The following is a 19,881-nucleotide window of genomic DNA, read 5'->3' on the forward strand; positions in this document are numbered from 1 at the left end:
GGCGGAGGCAGGGCTCCACGCACTACCCTCCCCCACCTGCTCAACACACACACACACACACGCACACGCACACGCACACACACACCCCTCCTTACTCGGCACACAAAGAGAGCGAGCGAGCGCCAGGGACCCGGCTGGGTAGGAAGTGGGGCGGAGGGGAGGGCACGGCCGGGAGGGGGAGGGGGACCACAGGAGGGGCTGGGGGCCGAGCCAGCCAGGGAGGAGGGAAGGAAGCGGCGTGGCGGAGAGAGCAAGGCTAGAGCTTCGTCCTCACCTGCCCCCAGGGTGAAGGAGATCCTGGCCTCCGCGAGGTACGGAGTGTCGCTCTTGGAGCGGACTCTTCTGATGGGCCGCCGGTCTATATCGTCCTCCGAAGATGCCGCCATTAATGTGGGAGGCAGAAGCAGGGTCGCCCGGCGAGCTGAGAGGGAAGAGAGGGAGAGAGACGGAGGGAGGCGGAAAAGGGGGGGGAGGGGAAGGAAGAGGCTCACCCGCAGGGCAAGGGGGAGGGCAGAGGGGGATGGGAGAGGAAGGGGAAGGGGGCGGGGAGGGAGGGGGGAAGAGAGGGGAAAGGAGAGAAGAGGGAGAGAGAAAGAAAGAGAGCAAAGGAGAGAAAAGGGTGAGGGGAGAGAAAGAAAACCCGTTAAGGATTTATGGACTGGAGCAGGGATCGGCCCAGACCCGGCTTGCGCTCAGGGCTCCCCCTCATTGCACTCAGCCACAGGGCCAACGGGTCAGTGCCCCAGACGGACAGCCCGCCTCCTGCCCGCAGCCCCAGTTTTCAGCTCTTGGCACAGGTAAGCTAATGCGAAAGGGAGGACTCCAAAGCAAGGATGCCCAGTCAGCACTGTGCCCTCTCCCGCCAAATGCACTCACTCCGCTTGCTTTTCAAGTGCACACGGGGGTCTCCTTAACCCACGGGATTCTCTGGGCTGAAGATGCCCGACCAGATAGCCCAGCTTCAGCTTTCCTTGCGTGAGTTATTATTCCTGGGGTGCGAGCCTAGGCCCAGCTGGTCATGGAAGAGAGCACGCTATATCGAGTACCCCTCTGCTCCCTCTTCCCCAACCTGGAGCTCAAATAGAGATGGAACCACATCTGGACTCCCTGGAAGCTCTCTTGCAGGCCCCCGTTGAGCCCTAGAGGTGGAGCACAGAGGGAAAGTGTATATAACTTTGGGGGCAGTTTGGCAGTAAAGTTTCTAGAGTTGATATTCTGAATGTAGACTAGACATATTCATGCAGAACTGAGTGGCTTTCTTACCACCACGGGTTTCTAGGATATGTTTATCTCTACGGAAGTACCCATTCAACTTTTTATTTGGCGATTTAGAGCATGAATAATAGTCTTTGGATTGGACCTGTAATCTCTATAACTCTCTCCCATTGTTTCTGAAGGAAAGGGTGAAGATCAAGGGCACCTTACATTTCTTTGAATGTTTGCACTGCAACCTTCCCATGTTACACAACAGCCAAGCCTAGAAAGGTTTCTGGAGTGTGAGTCACAACGGTTCGCTGCCCCTACTGAACCTATCGATGGGCTCAACTCTTTGATGTCTGTCTTCCAGCAGCTTCAGTCGCGTCTTCTTGTGGCCCAATGTTGCCACATTTCTTTCTAACGAGAGCCCACCTGGAGTACACAGATAAACGTTACCTTGATTCCCTCCCTGCTACAAAGGAAATCTCAGTGTCAATTCATGCCCTTCAATCTCAGAGGATGAAGTACTGCTTCAGCTCTGCAAGACTGCCCTCTCCATTTCACCTGTCGTTTCTAATTCTCACCCTGTATCCTTGCGCCCGCCCTAGAATCTTCAGTCTCTTTACGCTGGTCTCTTACTTCACACATCGGTAGTAACTCTCCATCTGCCCTAGCCTTGCCGCTTCCTCAATCTCTACCATACTATTTCTCTCCCATTCTGTTTACCCTTCCTGTGGAACGCTTGGCCCCACAGGCTTCATTTTTTCACTCTTAATCCCCTCCTTGTATCCCTACCACTACTTTTTATCCCCACCACTCAGTCAAAGTTACTTTAAAGGTCATCAACATCCTTTCAACAGTTAAGTCCATTTCTTTCTTGAGTAATCTATCCTTCTTGAAATAATCTCCTCCTTTGGCCTCCCTGTACTAGACTAACTTCCTAATCACTAGATTTCTAATAGCCGCTTCCCTGCGTGTTAATTTGAAAATGCATATCCTGGCATTCAGGGCCCTTTATGACCTGACTTCCAACTGGCTTTCCAAATTCATCTCATTATTTCCCTGCAGTCTGTTCAGAGTTGTCCAAACAAGCCTGACTCATTTCTGCATCTGTACATTTCCTTGTTTTGTACACCACGAATTTCTTCCCCATAAACTTTCCATGTTCTCCCTCAGGAATGTGAGATAACTGACGCACTAGTCTGTGGCATGAATCCAGTACGTAGTAAATGCTCAATAGATATTCTTTTAATTAAAAAAAGGGAGGAGAGGGAGAAAGCAAGGGAGCAAGGAAGGAGAGAATAGGAAAAAAGGAGTGAAGGAGGGTTATGTAACTAATGAGTAAATGAGTAGCTCAATTGGGGACCAAATCCATGCCTGACCTAAAATCCTGTCTTTAACCAGTACATTGATTTGCTAAGTAGATATATTTGGTTGACTATCTATATTTTAAATTCATTTTCTATGATACTTGCCTCCTTATTATTTCCCATTTATCTCTGTTAAACATAGATTAAAAATGGATGCCTCCTATCCCAGGAGGAACAACAGGGGTATTTGGCTCATCAAATGAACCATGAAGGTTAATGCTTTTCGATGATTAATCAGGCTGCAAGCCAATGTGATTTTAACATTTAGGTGCAAGCTCTTAAGGACGTGCAAAAGTAGAGAAATAAACTCCAACAGTTCTGAATACTGTACAAACTATACCTGTCTTTGAATTAATGCAGTGCCATCTGATTGTCCAAATTGTTTGGGATTCCCCAACCCCTTGTATTTTCATTCATCAGCCATGTCTTTAAAAAAAAAAACAATAAAGTCATCTGAAGGAATACCTAGTCTTAGCTTTCTCTGTTTCTTTGATGTTACATAATAATGGTTCTTCACATAGAGAAATAAATATTTGAATTTCTGTTTCTTATTCATTCAACATTTTAGAGGATTAGGAACTAATAATGCTACAATTTTAGGTTTACCTCTCTTCAAAAGAGTTTAAATGTATTTTCATATTATCTCTTTCATATGGACTATTACTATTGAAATAATTCTAGATATATTTTTTCAAAAGAGACATAAAAATACTACATCTATCCCCATGTTCTTGAATTATCTTATGATATTTTCATTTCTGACTATTACCTTCCATATTTTTGGCTTCCATAATTTACTGTCTTCTTTGTATTTTCCCATTATCTTTTCACTTTGCCTCTTTTTTTCTCTCCCATATTTCTTAGTTTTTTATAACTCCCCTACAAAGTCAATCCCAGATCGTGTATCTCAGTCTTATCCTGTATGAAGGATTCACTCCTTTATGAAGTTTTTACTCTTGTGGGCTTGTCCCAATGTTTCCACATTCTTTATTCTTGGATTCCTTTCATATATATGACCTTTCGTCATAAAATATCGGACTAAGTAACATCAGGGGAAGAGCCCTGGGGTGGGAATCAGGGCTGGTGGAGGCTGCTCCCAGTCCTACCACTACCTCACCAAGTACCACTGGGTAAGTCACCCTGTCCCCTCAGCTAGAGAAGTGCAACCTCTGGCACAAAAGCAGACACATAGGTTGTAGGAACAGAATAGAGCACCCAGAAATGAACCCACGCTTATACCATCAATGAATCCATGACAGAAGAGGCAAGAATACACAATGGGGAAAAGAAAGCCTCTTTAATCAGTGGTGTTGGGAAAACTGGACAGCTACCTGCAAAAGAATCAAACTGGACTACTTTCTCACACCATATACAAAAACAAAAACAAAAAACAAAACCCAAAAAACTCCAAATGGACTTAAATGTAAGACCTGAAACCATAAAACTCCTAGAAGAAAACATAGGAAGTATGCCCACTGACAACAGTCTTAGCAATATTTTTTTGATATGTCTCCTGAGGCAAGGGAAACAAAAGCAAAAATAAACATATGGGACAGCACCAAACTGAAAAGCTTTTGCACAGTGAAGGAAACTATCAACAAAATGAAAAGGCTGCCTACTGAATGGGAGAAGATATTTGCAAATGATATATCTGATAAAGAGTTAATATCCCAAATATACAAAACACTCATACAATTCAACATAAAAAAATAATCAACTCGATTAAAAAATGAGCAGAGGATGTAAAACAGACATTTTTCCAAAGAAGACAAATGTCCAGCAGGCCCATAAAAAGATGCCCAATATCACCAATCATTAGGGAAATGCAAGTTGAAACCACAGTGGGATGTCACTTCATGCCTGTCAGAATGGCTTTTACTGGGGAGATAACAAATAGCAGGTGTTGTCAAGGATGCGGAAGACAGTGTGGAGGGTCCTCAGAAAGTTGGAAATAGAACTACCATGCAATACAGCAATTCTACTCCTGGGTATTTGTCCAAAGTAAACAAAAATGTGGATCTGAGGAGATATGTCCGACTCTATGTTCATTGCAGCACTGTTTACAGTGTCAAGGATATGGAAACAACCTGGGTGCCCATCAATGGATGAATGGATAGAGAAAATGTGGTATATATATTCAGTGGAATATTACTCAACCATAAAAAAGAATGAGGTCTTGCCATTTGTGACAACATGGATGGACCTGGATGGAATGGAGAAGGACAGATACCATGTGATCACACTTATATGAAGAACAAATGAACAAACATAACAAACTGGAAGTGGAGTTATAGATGCTGAGAACAGACTGGTGGTTGCTGGGAGAAGGGATTGGGGAGTGAGAGAAGTGGGTGAGGGAGATTAAGAGGTATAAACTTCCAGTCACAAAATAAATGAATCTTGGGTAAGATATGTACATTGTGGGAATATAGTAAGTAACTATGTAATATCTTTGTATGGTGACATATTGTAACTAGACTTATCAATGGTGACCAATTTGAAATGTATAGAAATATGGAATCACTATGTCATGCACCAGGAACTAACATAGTGTTGTAGGTTAATTATACTTCAAAAATAAACAAACAAATGAACTCATAGAAAAAGAGATCAGATTTGTGGTTACCAGAGGTGGGAGTAGGAGGGGGAATTGGATGAAGGTGGTCAAATGGTACACACTTCAGGTTATAAGATAAATAAGTACTAGGATGTAATATACAACAGGATAAACATAATTAACACTGCTGTATCTCATATATGAAAGTTGTTAAGAAGTAAGTGCTAAGAGTTCTCGCCACAAGGTAAAATATATTTCTTTTTACTTTGTATCCATATGAGAGGATGGATGTTCAGTAAACTTATTGTCGTCATCGTTTCATGATGTATGTACGTCAAATCATTATGCTGTGCGCCTTAAACTTATACAGTGCTGTATATATCTCAATAAAACTGGAAGGAAAAAATGTAAGCATCAGACAACGTGACCTGAAGGCCCTACCGAACTCTGATACTCTATAAGTATTTACAGCTATTCTTGTATCTCTACTTCTTTCCATAAATATCCATGGCATATATGGTCTCTTAATCTAAGAAAATACATTGTTCCTTTGATTTGTAACCAATTATATTTAGGAAACCACATGGTATCCATACTTCTCTCAAGTGATTTCATATTGTTCAACTCTGTTTTATGTAACTATACATCCTTTAGAATCTGTTTCTTTTTCCTCATACTGTTTGCATCAGGTGGCAACACCCATATGATTGTTGGTGGTTTGCGTGTGTGTGGATGTGTGTATAGAAAGGATTGAATTCAACCATGACCTCAACAACTTCCAAATACAGTGGGTTTTTTCGTTTGTTTGTTTTTTAAGATTGCTCTTTTTGAATGTGATTGCTGACTCAGGATAAGGGCCATTTTTGTTTCTTTCTGGTTTCTTTTTTTTTTTCCTAAAGCCAGTCAATATTTTAACACTAAAGACACTTATATGCATGTTATATCCAGAGCTAGAGTCAGAAAAAGAGAAGCAGCACAATAAGGGGCTCAAAAAATAACATTTTATACATCCATCACCGGCATGGAAGAGGGTGGAGATGGGGAGGGGAGGAAGAGAGAAGAGTGTAATATTTCATCCTGACTAACTCTTCAGGTGAGAGAAGCTTATCCTTTAAAAATATTACTCAGGGCTTCCCTGGTGGCGCAGTGGTTGAGAGTCCGCCTGCCGATGCAGGGGATGCGGGTTCATGCCCCGGTCCAGGAAGATCCCACATGCCGCGGAGCGGCTGGGCCCGTGAGCCATGGCCGCTGAGCCTGCGCGTCCGGAGCCTGTGCTCCGCAACAGGAGAGGCCACAACAGTGAGAGGCCCGCGTACCGCAAAAAAAAAAAAAAAGAAAGAAAAAAGAAATAAATAAAAATATTACTCAAAGTGTGCTTCTAGGGCACCTCTACATCAATATCACTGTTAAAATGTACATTTTTCAGGCTCCCAACCTGGATCTATGGAATTCTGAGGGGATGAGACCTGGGTAACTAGATTTTCAAAATATTCTTAACTATGTCCACTCTCATCACTTGTGTTCCATATTTTACTGGAGGTCTTGGCCAGGGCAATAAAGTAAGTAAAAGAAATTAAAAAGTATAATAACTGGAGAGCAAAAATACAATAAAATTGTGATTAGACATATATGTTATGATTGTATATATACATAATCCATAAGGATCTAGACTATTATAAATAGTAAGTGAATTTTACAGCATCACTGGATATAACAGCAGTATAAAATAATGATTTGTTTCTATATACTAGCAAAATAGAACATGTAATTTTAAAAGGACCATTTACAATAGCATCAAAACCATCAAATATCTGTGAATAAATCTAACAGTGGCTGGGCCCGTGAGCCGTGGCCACTGGGCTTGCGCATCCGGAGCCTGTGCTCCGTAGCGGGACAGCCCGCTGCGGTGAGAGGCCCGCGTACCGCAAAAAAAATAATAATAATAAATAAATAAATGGACTACTTATAGTAGAAGATACCAAGACATTATAAAGGTATAGAATTCAAAAACAAAGTAAGATACAGTAGTCCCCCCTTATCTGTGGTTTTGCTCTCTGGGTTTTAGTTACCTGTGGCCAATTGCAGGCTGAAAATATTAAATGAAAAGTTCCAGAAATAAACAATTCATAAGTTTTAAATCACATGTTGTTCTGAGTAGCATGATGAAATATCATGCCCTCCCATTCTGTCCAGGCCAGGATGTGAAACATCCCTTTGTCCAGCATATCCCAATCTTAGTCACTTAGTAGCCACCTCAGTTGTCAGATCTGCTGTTGCAGCACTGCAGTGCTTGTGTTCAGGTAACCCCTATTCTACTTTATAATGGCCCCAAAATGCAAGAGTAGTGTTGTTGGCAATTCGGATATGCCAAAGAGGAGCTATAAAGTGCTTCCTTTAAGTGAAAAGGTGAATGTTCTTGACTTAATAAGGAAGGAAAAAGATTATATGCTGAGGTTGCTAAGATTGACAGAAAGAACAAATCTTCCATCCTTTAAATTGTGAAGAAGGAAAAAACAATTTGTGATAGTTTTGCTGTTTTAGCTCAGACTGAATAAGTTCCAGCCACAGTGTGTGATAAATGCTTAGTTAAGATGGAAAAGGTATTGAATTTGTACAATAAGATATTCTGAAATACAGAGAGATAGATCACATTCACATAAATTTTATTACAGTCTATTGTTATAATTGCTCTCTTTTATTATTAATGTTTTTAATCTCTTACTGTGCCTAATTTATAAATTAAACTTTAATATAGGTATGACTATATACGAAAAAAACAGTATATATAGGGTTCAGTACTATCCAAGGTTTCAGGCATCCACTGGGGGGCTTGGAATATATCTCCCACAGATAAGGGTGGACTACTGTAAATGGGCCAATGGAAGAGAATCTAAAAATAGACCAATATATAAATAGTCACCTGACTGTGACAAGAGTCCCACTGCAGTATTGTGGGGGATAAGATGGACTTTTCAATAAATAATGCTCAAACACTTGAATATACATATAATGGAAGAAAATAAACTTTGATCCCTACCTCACAGCATACACAAAATTCAATTCGAAATGGATCATGGACCTAAATGTAAGAGGTAAACAACAAAGTTTCTAGAAGAAAAAATTTTAAGAGAAAAATATTTTATCACATCAGCAAAGATTTTTAAACAGGACATGAAAAGCATTAACCATAAAAGGATAAATAGGTATTTTGGTGCCATTAAAATTAAAAACTTCTTTTCATCACTAGACAATTAAAAATGCAACATACCAAAATATGTGGGATGCAGCTAAAACAGTGTTAATAGGGTAGTTTATAGTTCTAAGCATTTATATTAGAGAAGAGTAAAGGTCTCAAATCAATTATCTAACTCAGGAACTTAGAAAAAGAAGGGAAAAATAATCTAAAGCAAGGAGAAGGAAGGAACTAATAAAGAAAAAGCAGAAGTCAATGAAATTGAAAACACAAAGACAACAGAACAATAAATAAAACAAAAAGCTCATTATTGAGGAGCTTCAAGATGGTGGAAGAGTAACATGTAGAGATCACCTTCCTCCCCACAAATACATAAGAAACACATCTACATGTGGAACAACTCCTACAGAACACCTACTGAACTCTGGCAGAAGACCTCAGACCTCCCCAAAGGTAAGAAACTCCCCCAGTACCTGGGTAGGGCAAAAGAAAAACAGAGACAAAAGAATAGGGATGGGACCTGCACCAGTCAGAGGGAGCCATGAAGGAGGAAAGGTTTCCACACACTAGGAGCCCCTTCGTGGGTGGAGACTGCGGGTGGCGGAGAGGGGAAGCTCCAGTAGCCGCGGAGGAGAGCACAGCCACAGGGGTGCAGAGTGCACAGCAGAGAGATTCCTGCACAGAGGATCGGGGCCGGCCAGCACTCACCAACCCGAGAGGCTTGTCTGCTCACCCGCTGGGGTGGGCGGGGCTGGGAGCTGAGGCTCAGGCTTCGGTCTGAGCGCAGAGAGAAGACTGGGGTTGGCGGCGTGAACACAGCCTGCAGGCGGTTGGTGCGCCACGGCTGGCCAGGAGGGAGTCCGGGGAAAAGTCTGGAGCTGCTGAAGAGGCAAGAGACTTTTTCTTCCCTCTTTGTTTCCTGGTGCGCGAGGAGAGGGGATTCAGAGTGCTGCTTTAAGGAGCTCCAGAGACGGGCGCGAGCCGTGGCTAAAAGCGCAGACCCCAGAGACAGGCATGAGATGCCAAGGCTGCTGCTGCCGCCACCAAGAAGCCTGTGTGCGAGCACAGGTCACTCTCCACACCCCGCTTCCGGGGAGCCTGTGCAGCCCGCCACTGCCAGGGTCCTAGGATCCAGGGACAACTCCCCCGGGAGAATGCACTGCGCGCCTCAGGCTGGCACAACGTCACGCCGGCCTCTGCCGCTGCAGGCTTGCCCCGCATATGTACCCCTCCCTCCCCCTGGCCTGAGTGAGCCAGAGCCCCCGAATCAGCTGCTCCTTTACCCCGTCCTGTCTGAGCGAAGAACAGATGCCCTCAGGCGACCTACAGGTAGCGGCGGGGCCAAATCTAAAGCTGAACCCCAGGAGCTGTGCGAACAAAGAAGAGAAAGGGAAGTTTCTCCCAGCAACCTCAGGAGCAGCGGATTAAATCTCCACAGTCAACTAGATGCACCCTGCATCTGTGGAATATCTGAATAGACAACGAATCACCCCAAATTGCGGAGGTGGACTTCGGAAACAAGGATATATATATATTTTTTTTTCCCTTTTTCTGTTTTTGTGAGTGTGTATACATATGATTCTGTGTGTGATTTTGTCTATATAACTTTGCTTTTACCATTTGTCCTAGGGTTCTATCTGTCCTTTTTTTTGGTAAAGTTTTTAGAGCTTATTATCATTGGTGGATTTGTTTTTTGGTTTGGTTGCTCTCATATTTCTTTTCTTTTTATTACTTAAAACTTTTCTAATAATTATTTTTTATTTTAATAACTTTTACGTTTAATTTAATTTTATCTACTTTCTTTCCTCCTCTTTTTTTCTCCCTCTAATTCTGGGCCATGTGGATGACAGGCTCTTGGTGCTCCAGCCAGGCATCAGGGCTGTGCCTCTGAGGTGGGAGAGCCAAGTTCAGGATATTGGTACTCACTCTTGTGGACCAACCTCCCAGCTCTATGTAATATCAAATGGCAAAAATCTCCCAGAGATCTCCATCTCTGGGATGGAGAAGTGATCAACAGCAGAATAACTGAGGCAGAAGAACAAATAAGTGACCTGGAAGATAAAATAGTGGAAATAACTACTGCAGAGCAGAATAAAGAAAAAAGAAGGAAAAGAACTGAGGACAGTCTCAGAGACCTCTGGGACAACATTAAATGCACCAAATTATATTATAGGGATCGAATTATAGGTATCCCAGAAGAAGAAGAGAAAAAGAAAGGGACTGAGAAAATATTTGTAGAGATTAGAGTTGAAAACTTCCCTAATATGGGAAAGGAAATAGTTAATCAAGTCCAGGAAGCACACAGAGTCCCAACAGGATAAATCTAAGGAGAAACACGTCAAGACACATATTAATCAAACTATGAAAAATTAAATACAAAGAAAAAATATTAAAAGCAGCAAGGGAAAAACAACAAATAATATACAAAGGAATCCCCATAAGGTTAAGAGCTGATCTTTCAGCAGAAATTCTGCAAGCCAGAAGGGAGTGGCAGGACTTATTTAAAGTGATGAAGGGGAAAAACCTACAACCAAGATTACTCTACCCAGCAAGTAACTCATTCAGATTTGATGGAGAAATTAAAACCTTTACAGACAAGCAAAAGCTAAGAGAATTCAGCACAACCAAACCAGCTTTACAACAAATGCTAAAGGAACTTCTCTAGGTGGGAAACACAAGAGAAGGAAAAGACCTACAATAACAAACCAAAAACAATTAAGAAAATGGTAATAGGAACATACATATCAATAATTACCTTAGATATAAATGGATTAAATGCTCCAACCAAAAAACATAGACTGGCTGAATGGATACAAAAACAAGACCCATATACACGCTGTCTACAAGAGACCCATTTCAGACCTAGGGACACATACAGACTGAAAGTGAGGGGATGGAAAAAGATATTCCATGCAAATGGAAATCAAAAGAAAGCTGGAGTAGCAATTCTCATATCAGACAAAATAAACTTTAAAACAAACACTATTACAAGAGACAAAGAAGGACAGTACATAATGATCAAGGGATCAATGCAAGAAGATATAACAATTGTAAATATTTATGCATCCAACATAGGAGCACCTCAATACATAAGGCAAATACTAACAGCCATAAAAGGCGAAATCGACAGTAACACAATCATAGTACTGGACTGTAACACCCCACTTTCAATAATAGACAGATCATCCAAAATGAAAATAAATAAGGAAACATAAGCTTTAAATGATACATTAAAAAAGATGAACTGAATTGATATTTATAGGACAACAGAATACATTTTCTTGTCAAGTGCTCATGGAACACTCTCCAGGATAGATCATATCTTGCATCACAAGGCAAGCCTTGGTAAATTTAAGAAAACTGAAATTGTATCAAGTATCTTTTCTGACCACAACACTATGAGACTAGCTATCAATTACAGGAAAAGATCTGTAAAAAATACAAACACATGAAGGCTAAACAATACACTACTTAATACCAAAGAGATCACTGAAGAAATGAAAGAGGAAATCAAAAAACACCTAGAAACTAATGACAGTGAAAACACGATGACCCAAAACCTATGGGATGCAGCAAAAGCAGTTCTAAGAGGGAAGTTTATAGCAATACAATCCTACCTGAAGAAACAAGAAAAATCTCAAATAAACGACCTAAAGTTACACCTAAAGCAATTAGAGAAAGAAGAACAAAAAAACCCCAAACTTAGCAGAAGGAAAAAAATCATAAAGATCAGATCAGAAATAAATGAAGAGGAAATGAAGGAAATGATAGCAAAGATCAACAAACCTAAAAGCTGGTTCTTTGAGAAGATAAACAAAATTAATAAACCATTAGCTGGACTCATCAAGAAAAAAGGGAGAAGACTCAAATCAACAGAATTAGAAATGAAAACAGAGAAGTAACAACTGACACTGCAGAAATACAAAGGATCATGAGAGATTACTACAAGCAACTATATGCCAATAAAAGGGACAACCTGGAAGAAATGGACAAATTCTTAGAAATGCACAACCTTCCGAGACTGAACCAGGAAGAAATAGAAAACACGAACAGACCAATCACAAGCACTGAAACTGAAACTGTGATGAAAAATCTTCCAACGAACAAAAAGCCCAGGACCAGATGGCTTCACAGGTGAATTCTATCAAACATTTAGAGAAGAGCTAACACCTATTTTTCTCAAATTCTTCCAAAATATAGCAGAGGGAGGAACACTCCCAAACTCATTCTATGAGGCCACCATCACCCTGATACCAAAACCAGACAAAGATGTCACAAAGAAAGAAAACTACAGGCCAATATCACTGATGAACATAGATGCAAAAATCCTCCACGAAATACTAGCAAACAGAATCCAACAGCACATTAAGAGGATCATACACCATGATCAAGTGGGGTTTATTCCAGGAATGCAAGGATTCTTCAATATATGCAAATCAATCAACGTGATACACCATATTAACAAATTGAAGGAGAAAAACCATATGATCATCTCAATAGATGCAGAGAAAGCTTTCAACAAAATTCAACACCAATTTATGATAAAAACCCTGCAGAAATTAGGCATAGAGGGAACTTTCCTGAACTTAATAAAGGCCATATATGACAAACCCACAGCCAACATCGTCCGCAATGTTGAAAAACTGAAACCATTTCCACTAAAATCACGAACAAGACAAGTTTGCCCACTCTCACCACTATTATTCAATGTAGTTTTGGAAGTTTTAGCCACAGAAATCAGAGAAGAAAAAGAAATAAAAGGAATCCAAATCGGAAAAGAAGAAGTAAAGCTGTCACTGTTTGCAGATGACATGGTACTATAAAAAGAGAATCCTAAAGATGCTACCAAAAAACTACTAGAGCTAATCAATGAATTTGGTAAAGTAGCAGAATACAACATTAATGCACAGAAATCTCTTGCATTCCTATACACTAATGATGAAAAATCTGAAAGTGAAATTAAGAAAACACTCCCATTTACCACTGCAACTTAAAGAATAAAATATCTAGGAATACACCTACCTAAGGAGACAAAAGACGTGTATGCATAAAATTATAAGACACTGATGAAAGAAATTAAAGGTGATACAAATAGATGGAGAGATATACCATGTTCTTGGATTGGAGGAATCAACAATGTGAAAATGACTATACTACCCATAGCAATCTACAGATTCAATGCAATCCCTATGAAACTACTACTGGCATCTTTGACAGAACTTAAACAAAAAATTTCACAATTTGTATGGAAGCACGAAAGACCCCGAATAGCCAAAGCAATCTTGAGAAAGAAAAACGTTGCTGGAGGAATCAAGCTCCTGGACTTCAGACTATACTACAAAGCTACAGTAATCAAGACAGTATGATACTGGCACAAAAACAGAAATATAGATCAATGGAACAGGATAGAAAGCCCAGAGATAAGTTCCCGCACATATGGTCACCTCATCTTTGATAAAGGAGGCAAGAACATACAGTGGAGAAAAGACAGCCTCTTCAATAAGTGGTGCTGGGAAAACTGGACAGCTACATGTAAAAGAATAAAATGAGAACAGACCCTAACACCATACACACCATACACAAAAATAAACTCAAAATGGATTAAAGACCTAAATGTAAGGCTGGACACTATCAAACTCTTAGAGGAAAACATAGACAGAACACTCTATGACATAAATCACAGCAAGATCCTTTTTGACCCACCTCCCAGAGAAATGGCAATAAAAACAAAAATAAACAAATGGGAACTAAGGAAACTTCAAAGCTTTTGCACAGCAAAGGAAACCATAAACAAGACGAAAAGACAACCCTCAGAATGGGAGAAAATATTTGCAAACGAATCAACGGACAAAGGATTAATCTCCAAAATATATAAACAGCTCATGCAGCTCAATATTAAAACAACAAACAACCCAATCCAAAACTGGGCGGAAGACCTAAATAGACATTTCTCCAAAGAAGATACACAGATTGCCAACAAACACATGAAAGAATGCTCAACAACACTAATCATTAGAGAAATGCAAATCAAAACTACAATGAGATATCATCTCACACCAGTCAGAATGGCCATCATCAAAAAATCTACAAACAATAAATGCTGGAGAGGGTGTGGAGAAAAGAGAACCCTCTTGCACTGTTGGTGGGAATGTAAATTGCTACAGCCACTATGGAGAACAGTATGGAGGTCCGTTAAAAAACTAAAAATAGAACTACCATAGACCCAGCAATCCCACTACTGGGCATATATCCTGAGAAAACCATAATTCAAAAAGAGTCACGTACCACAATGTTCATTACAGCTCTATTTACAATAGCCAGGACATGGAAGCAACCTAAGTGTCCATCAACAGATGAATGGATAAAGAAGATGCAGCACATATATACAATGGAATATTACTCAGCCATAAAAAGAAACGAAATTGAGTTATTTGTAGTGAGGTGGATGGACCTAGTGTCTGTCATACAGAGTGAAGTAAGTCAGAAAGAGAAAAAGCAATACTGTATGGTAACACATATATGTGGAATCTAAAAAAAAAAAAAAAGGTCATGAAGAACTTAGGGGCAAGATGGGAATTAAGACGCAGACCTACTAGAGAATAGACTTGAGGATATGGGGAGGGGGAAGGGTAAGATGGGACATAGTGAGAGAGACATGGACATATATACACTACCAAACGTAAAATAGATAGCTAGTGGGAAGCAGCCGCATAGCACAGGGAGATCAGCTCGGTGCTTTGTGACCACCTAGAGGGGTGGGATAGGGTGAGTGGGAGGGAGGGAGATGCAAGAGGGAAGAGATATGGGGATATATGTATATGTATAACTGATTCACTTTGTTATAAAGGAAAAGCTAAACAGACCATTGTAAAGCAGTTGTACTCCAATAAAGATGTTAAAGGAAAAAAAAAGCTCATATTAAAAAAACAAAACCAATAATATTGATTAAATTCTAGCAAGGCTAACAAAGTTAAAAATAGAGAAGGTACACATCACCAATATCAGGAATCAAAGAGGGATAATCACTATAGATCCCATATCCATTAAAAAGATAACAAGAGAACACTGCAAAAATCTGTATGCTCATATATTCAACAACATACACTCTTTAAAATAAAAACATCACTAGGAGAGTGGAAAGGCAAGCCAAAGACTGGGAGAAAATATTTTCAATTTTATATATGACAAAGAAATTGTAACCAGAATCTATAAAGAACTTCTAAGTCAATAATGAAAAGACAAACAATTCCACTCAACTTTCTAATAAATGGACAAAAGACTTGAATAGACACTGCACAAAAAGATGATATCCAAATGTCCAATAAGCATAAGAAAAGATGCCTAGCATCATTACTTAAAGGTAAATTCAAATAAAAACCTCAATGAGATATCACTTCACATCCACCTATCTGGCTAAACCTTAAAAATCCTTCAGTGCCAAGTTTTGGTTCAGATGTGGAGGAATTGCAGCTCTTGTACATTGCTGGTGGCAATGTAAAGTTGTAAAATCACTCTGGAAAACTGTTTATATACACGGTATACCTACGTTTATACGTAGGTAAACTTACATATACCCTAGGACATGGACAAGCATGTCCATAGCAGATTTATTCATAATGTCCCCAAACTGGAACCAAAGCAAATGACCATCAATAGGAAAATGTACAAAAATGTAATATCTTCATACAGTGTCATAGTACATAAAAGTGAAAAGAGAGAGTATATACTGTAAGACTATGTATATATTCCATTTATGAAGTTCAAGAAAAAACAAAGCTAACATCACTAGGAGAGTGGAAAGGCAAGCCAAAGACTGGGAGAAAATATTTTCAATTTTATATATGACAAAGAAATTGTAACCAGAATCTATAAAGAACTTCTAAGTCAATAATGAAAAGACAAACAATTCCACAAAGGAACCATGTGGAATGTTGGAACTATTCTATATCTTGATCTGGGTGGTGGTTATACCTTTTAGAAAAGGTGGTTACTTTTGTAAAAGTTCATCAAGTTATACATTTTATATTTGTGTACATCATTCTACATATGTTTATATCATTAAAAATACATTTTAGAAAGCTTCCAGCTCACAGAATTATGCTTACTTTAACAAAAATTTACAAGCTACATGTTTGGGAATAAAATAGTTACATCATTATGATAAACAAATACATCCTGGTGAAAATAGTAGTATGTGGAATAGCATACTTATTGGATATCAACCATTATCAATTTTAAAATAAATTATCAAGCTCTTTATCGACAGTGAAAAAAGCTTCCAGCTTATTAAGATACAAAATAAATTTGAGAATTATTTCATTTAAATACCAAACAGTTATAAAACCACACTACTGATAACAATTTAATTTAATTTGACTTGATTTGATTAATTAAAATAATTTCTTAATGTCTTGGGCCATCTTTGTGAATACCAACCTTCCACTGTGTCGAAATTCTATAAGTTTTGTTTCTGTTTCAGCCTTATTTTTAGCCTATCATCGTATTTATCTCCTACAACCATAATCTTTTAGATATTCTGCTCCCAGCATTGTGTGCTGCATTAAAACTAATGAAAAATAAGCAGATTGGAAATGTACATAAGGAATAAAGAAAGAATGTTGACAGTGGACTTCTTGTTATCCCAGAAACAAGGCAGCATTCCCCCCAAATAAAGGAGGCATGTCACAAAAACACTGGAGCCAGCTTGAAGGGTCTTGCATTGGGACAGTTTGAGCACAAAAAACAATTAAGTTCACTAATAAATGATAAACCATTATTATAATACACAGATATTCTCTCTCTTCCTCTCTTGTGTCTCTGTCTCTCCCTTCCTCCCTCTCTCTCTCTCTCTCTCTCTCTCTCTCCTTCCCTCCCTCCCTCCCTCCCTCCCCCCCTATCTTTATGTATACAGTTTTATACTCCTCTCTGGATAGATCAATTGATCCATCTATCGATAGATAGACAGATAAAGAGACATCAGAGACGAAACAGCAAGTGCTAATCAAATGAGGTCAAATGTTATCAACAGGCAAATCTGAGTAAAGGGTATATAAGTATTTTGCACTATTTTGTTTTTGCAACTTTTCCATAAGTTTTAAATTATTTCCAATAAAAATTTAAAAGTACTAGTAAAAACATGTTTATTTCTTTCTATTGACAAAAGTTTCCAAGGGTTAGAGATGATGTCCCATCTTGCTTTAAATCTTTCTGAAAATTTATCATTGTCTGGCATCCCCACAGGCTGTGGGTAAATACAGTATTGATCTTAAGGGTAATGGATTCTGCATTTATGCTAGAGGTGTTTGAATTTGTTAAAAAATTGATTCTGGTATAGTATTGTCAAACACATTAAGAATCTGGGCTGTATAGATGAAGTGTATATGTCACTGTTTGCATATCTAACATGAGTTAGAAATATAAGAACCTTTACACCTTGCAATTAAACCCAGTATGACGTCATTAATGAGAGTGATGTTACTGAAAATCATTCATGTAGAAAATACAAAATGCAAGTAATGAAGATGAATGTTATTAGCTACAATATGAAGCCAACAAGATTGCAGCAGTAGCCTGCATATCTTAAACAGGTTTAACACAAATGTACCAAAAAGGCTTTTGTGCTTTTTATTATAACTGAATTTAGTATGTAGCTGCTGAGATATTTTTTCTTTTCTATACATATGCATGCTTTGCTAGAGAACCAAGAATCTGAGGAATTGTTATTGGTACATCTTAGTTCTTTCTGCTTAAACTTGTAATTAAGGGAGCTGTCCATGCTACACAGTTGTGGTACTGATTCCTTTTTCTATCTGGCTAATTTTGCAGGGTCCACAAAGGAGCGGGGATGGCTGCCTAGTTTTTACCGCTGCTCTCCAACATCCCAGCCCCTCAGTGTTCCTACTGGCCCCAGTTTGGGCCTTTAGCATTGTGCAACTTCGGGTAGCTGTGCACCATTCATGCCACAGTCCATGTAAATAGAATTATGGAATTGTGAAGGCCACAACTTGTACGGTCATACCCCAAAGGTGGTGGCTTCCCAAAGAGATGGTTCCATGCGTTCCATGCGTGGGCATTCAGGCCAGCCCTGTTTCCTATAACCATCTGGGTCTAACATTGACTTTGTCCTGACTCTTCTTTTAAGACTTGAATACGTAGCTCTCCCTGAATTGATACCTGGATAAAGATGAATGCAATGCTATTTAATACTATTGGATAGCTACCATAACAATGCATGGTGGCTTCTCCCCCAGAAGGACTACCATTGTGGTTTATGTAAAATTGTGTCTAATTTTAAAACTACTTAACTGATATGAGATATATTAGCCGCACCTGTTCAAGTATGGGGACCCTGTTCTCTATGTTTCTGGAGATTTTTCTGCTTCCATAAAAACTTGTGTGTTGTGATAGCCAGCCTCCAAGATGATGCCCAGTGATCCCCAACACTTGGTATTCACGCCCTTGTGTCGGCCCATCCCACATTCAATCAGTGTTGGTCTCTGTGACCATTAGAATATGGTGGAAGTGATGGTGTATCAGAAAATACATGGCAGCTTCCGCCTTGTTTTCTCTTTGGGTCTTGGGAGAAGCCAGCTACAGTGTCACGGGGACACCCAAGAAGCCTATGAAGAGGCTCATATGGCAAGAAACTGAGGTCTCCTGTCAGGCGCCATTTGTATGCAGCACCTTGGAAACCCCAGCTAAGCCTCTCTATGACTGCAGCCCTCGCCAACATCCTGACTGTGAGCCACCCAGACTCTGAGCCAGAACTGCTTAACTAAGACATTCTTGAATTTCTGACCTATAGAAACCGTGAGATAATAAATGTTTGCTGTTTTAAGCCACTAAGCCGTGGGGTAAATTGATATGCAGCGCTAGGTAAGTAATACGCATGGGTTCTCAATGGGCTGAGATCATCAATATGAATGCTTAGATGCCATCTATGTCTACCACGAAACCCAAATCTTAACCAGTTTGATGGATTATTTGGCAAGCTCTAAGACAGAAGATCCAAACAAAAATTAAGAAAACATTATCAAATGACGGTACAAATGTTACCGCTGGAAAACCCTTCTTTTCTTTCTCCTCTCCAATCACTGCCTGTCTAAACTCTGCCCATCTTTTACGGCTGAAATGTTTTTATTCCCATCCCCAATCCAGCACCAAGGTGAGAATGCGGTATTTTCCACTTTGTCTCTACCTGTGGCACTTTGTAACTTTCCCTTTGTTTGAATATATAAATAATATGGGTGTTATTTTCCTTCCAGACATTATGAAATAAAAGTTAACTACACAGGCTTTGAGGTTAGCCTTCCTGAGTTTGTACTCCAATTCCATACTTAATAGTTGAATGATTTCATGCAAGTCACTTACCTCTTATACATCTACAAGATGCGCCTTACATAGTAAGGGTTGCTTAGGGTAAGTAAGGGTACTTCTTAGGGTTGCTGTGAGGATTCAAACATGCAATCTATGTAAAGTCTTTAGCAAAGGAAATTCCCAATAAACATTTATTATTTTAAAAGTATTATTCCTAGCCAGCTCCAAGTAAAGCTGTCACTGTGAAA

At 39.6% G+C, this 19,881-nt stretch overlaps 1 protein-coding gene across 1 annotated transcript in view; it reads right to left on the reverse strand.

Moving 5' to 3' along the window:
• The window catches only part of PHACTR1 (phosphatase and actin regulator 1), a 534,554-nt gene that overhangs the window by 496,340 nt on the left and 18,333 nt on the right, over positions 1 to 19,881 (reverse strand). The window contains exon 3 of the mRNA XM_065885188.1: positions 275 to 421. Coding sequence (XP_065741260.1) covers positions 275 to 421 — 147 coding nt within the window. The remainder of the gene's footprint in view (positions 1 to 274; positions 422 to 19,881) is intronic.

This window comes from Phocoena phocoena, chromosome 10, assembly GCF_963924675.1.
Source record: "Phocoena phocoena chromosome 10, mPhoPho1.1, whole genome shotgun sequence".
In the NCBI taxonomy this organism is placed as follows: Eukaryota; Metazoa; Chordata; class Mammalia; order Artiodactyla; family Phocoenidae; genus Phocoena; species Phocoena phocoena.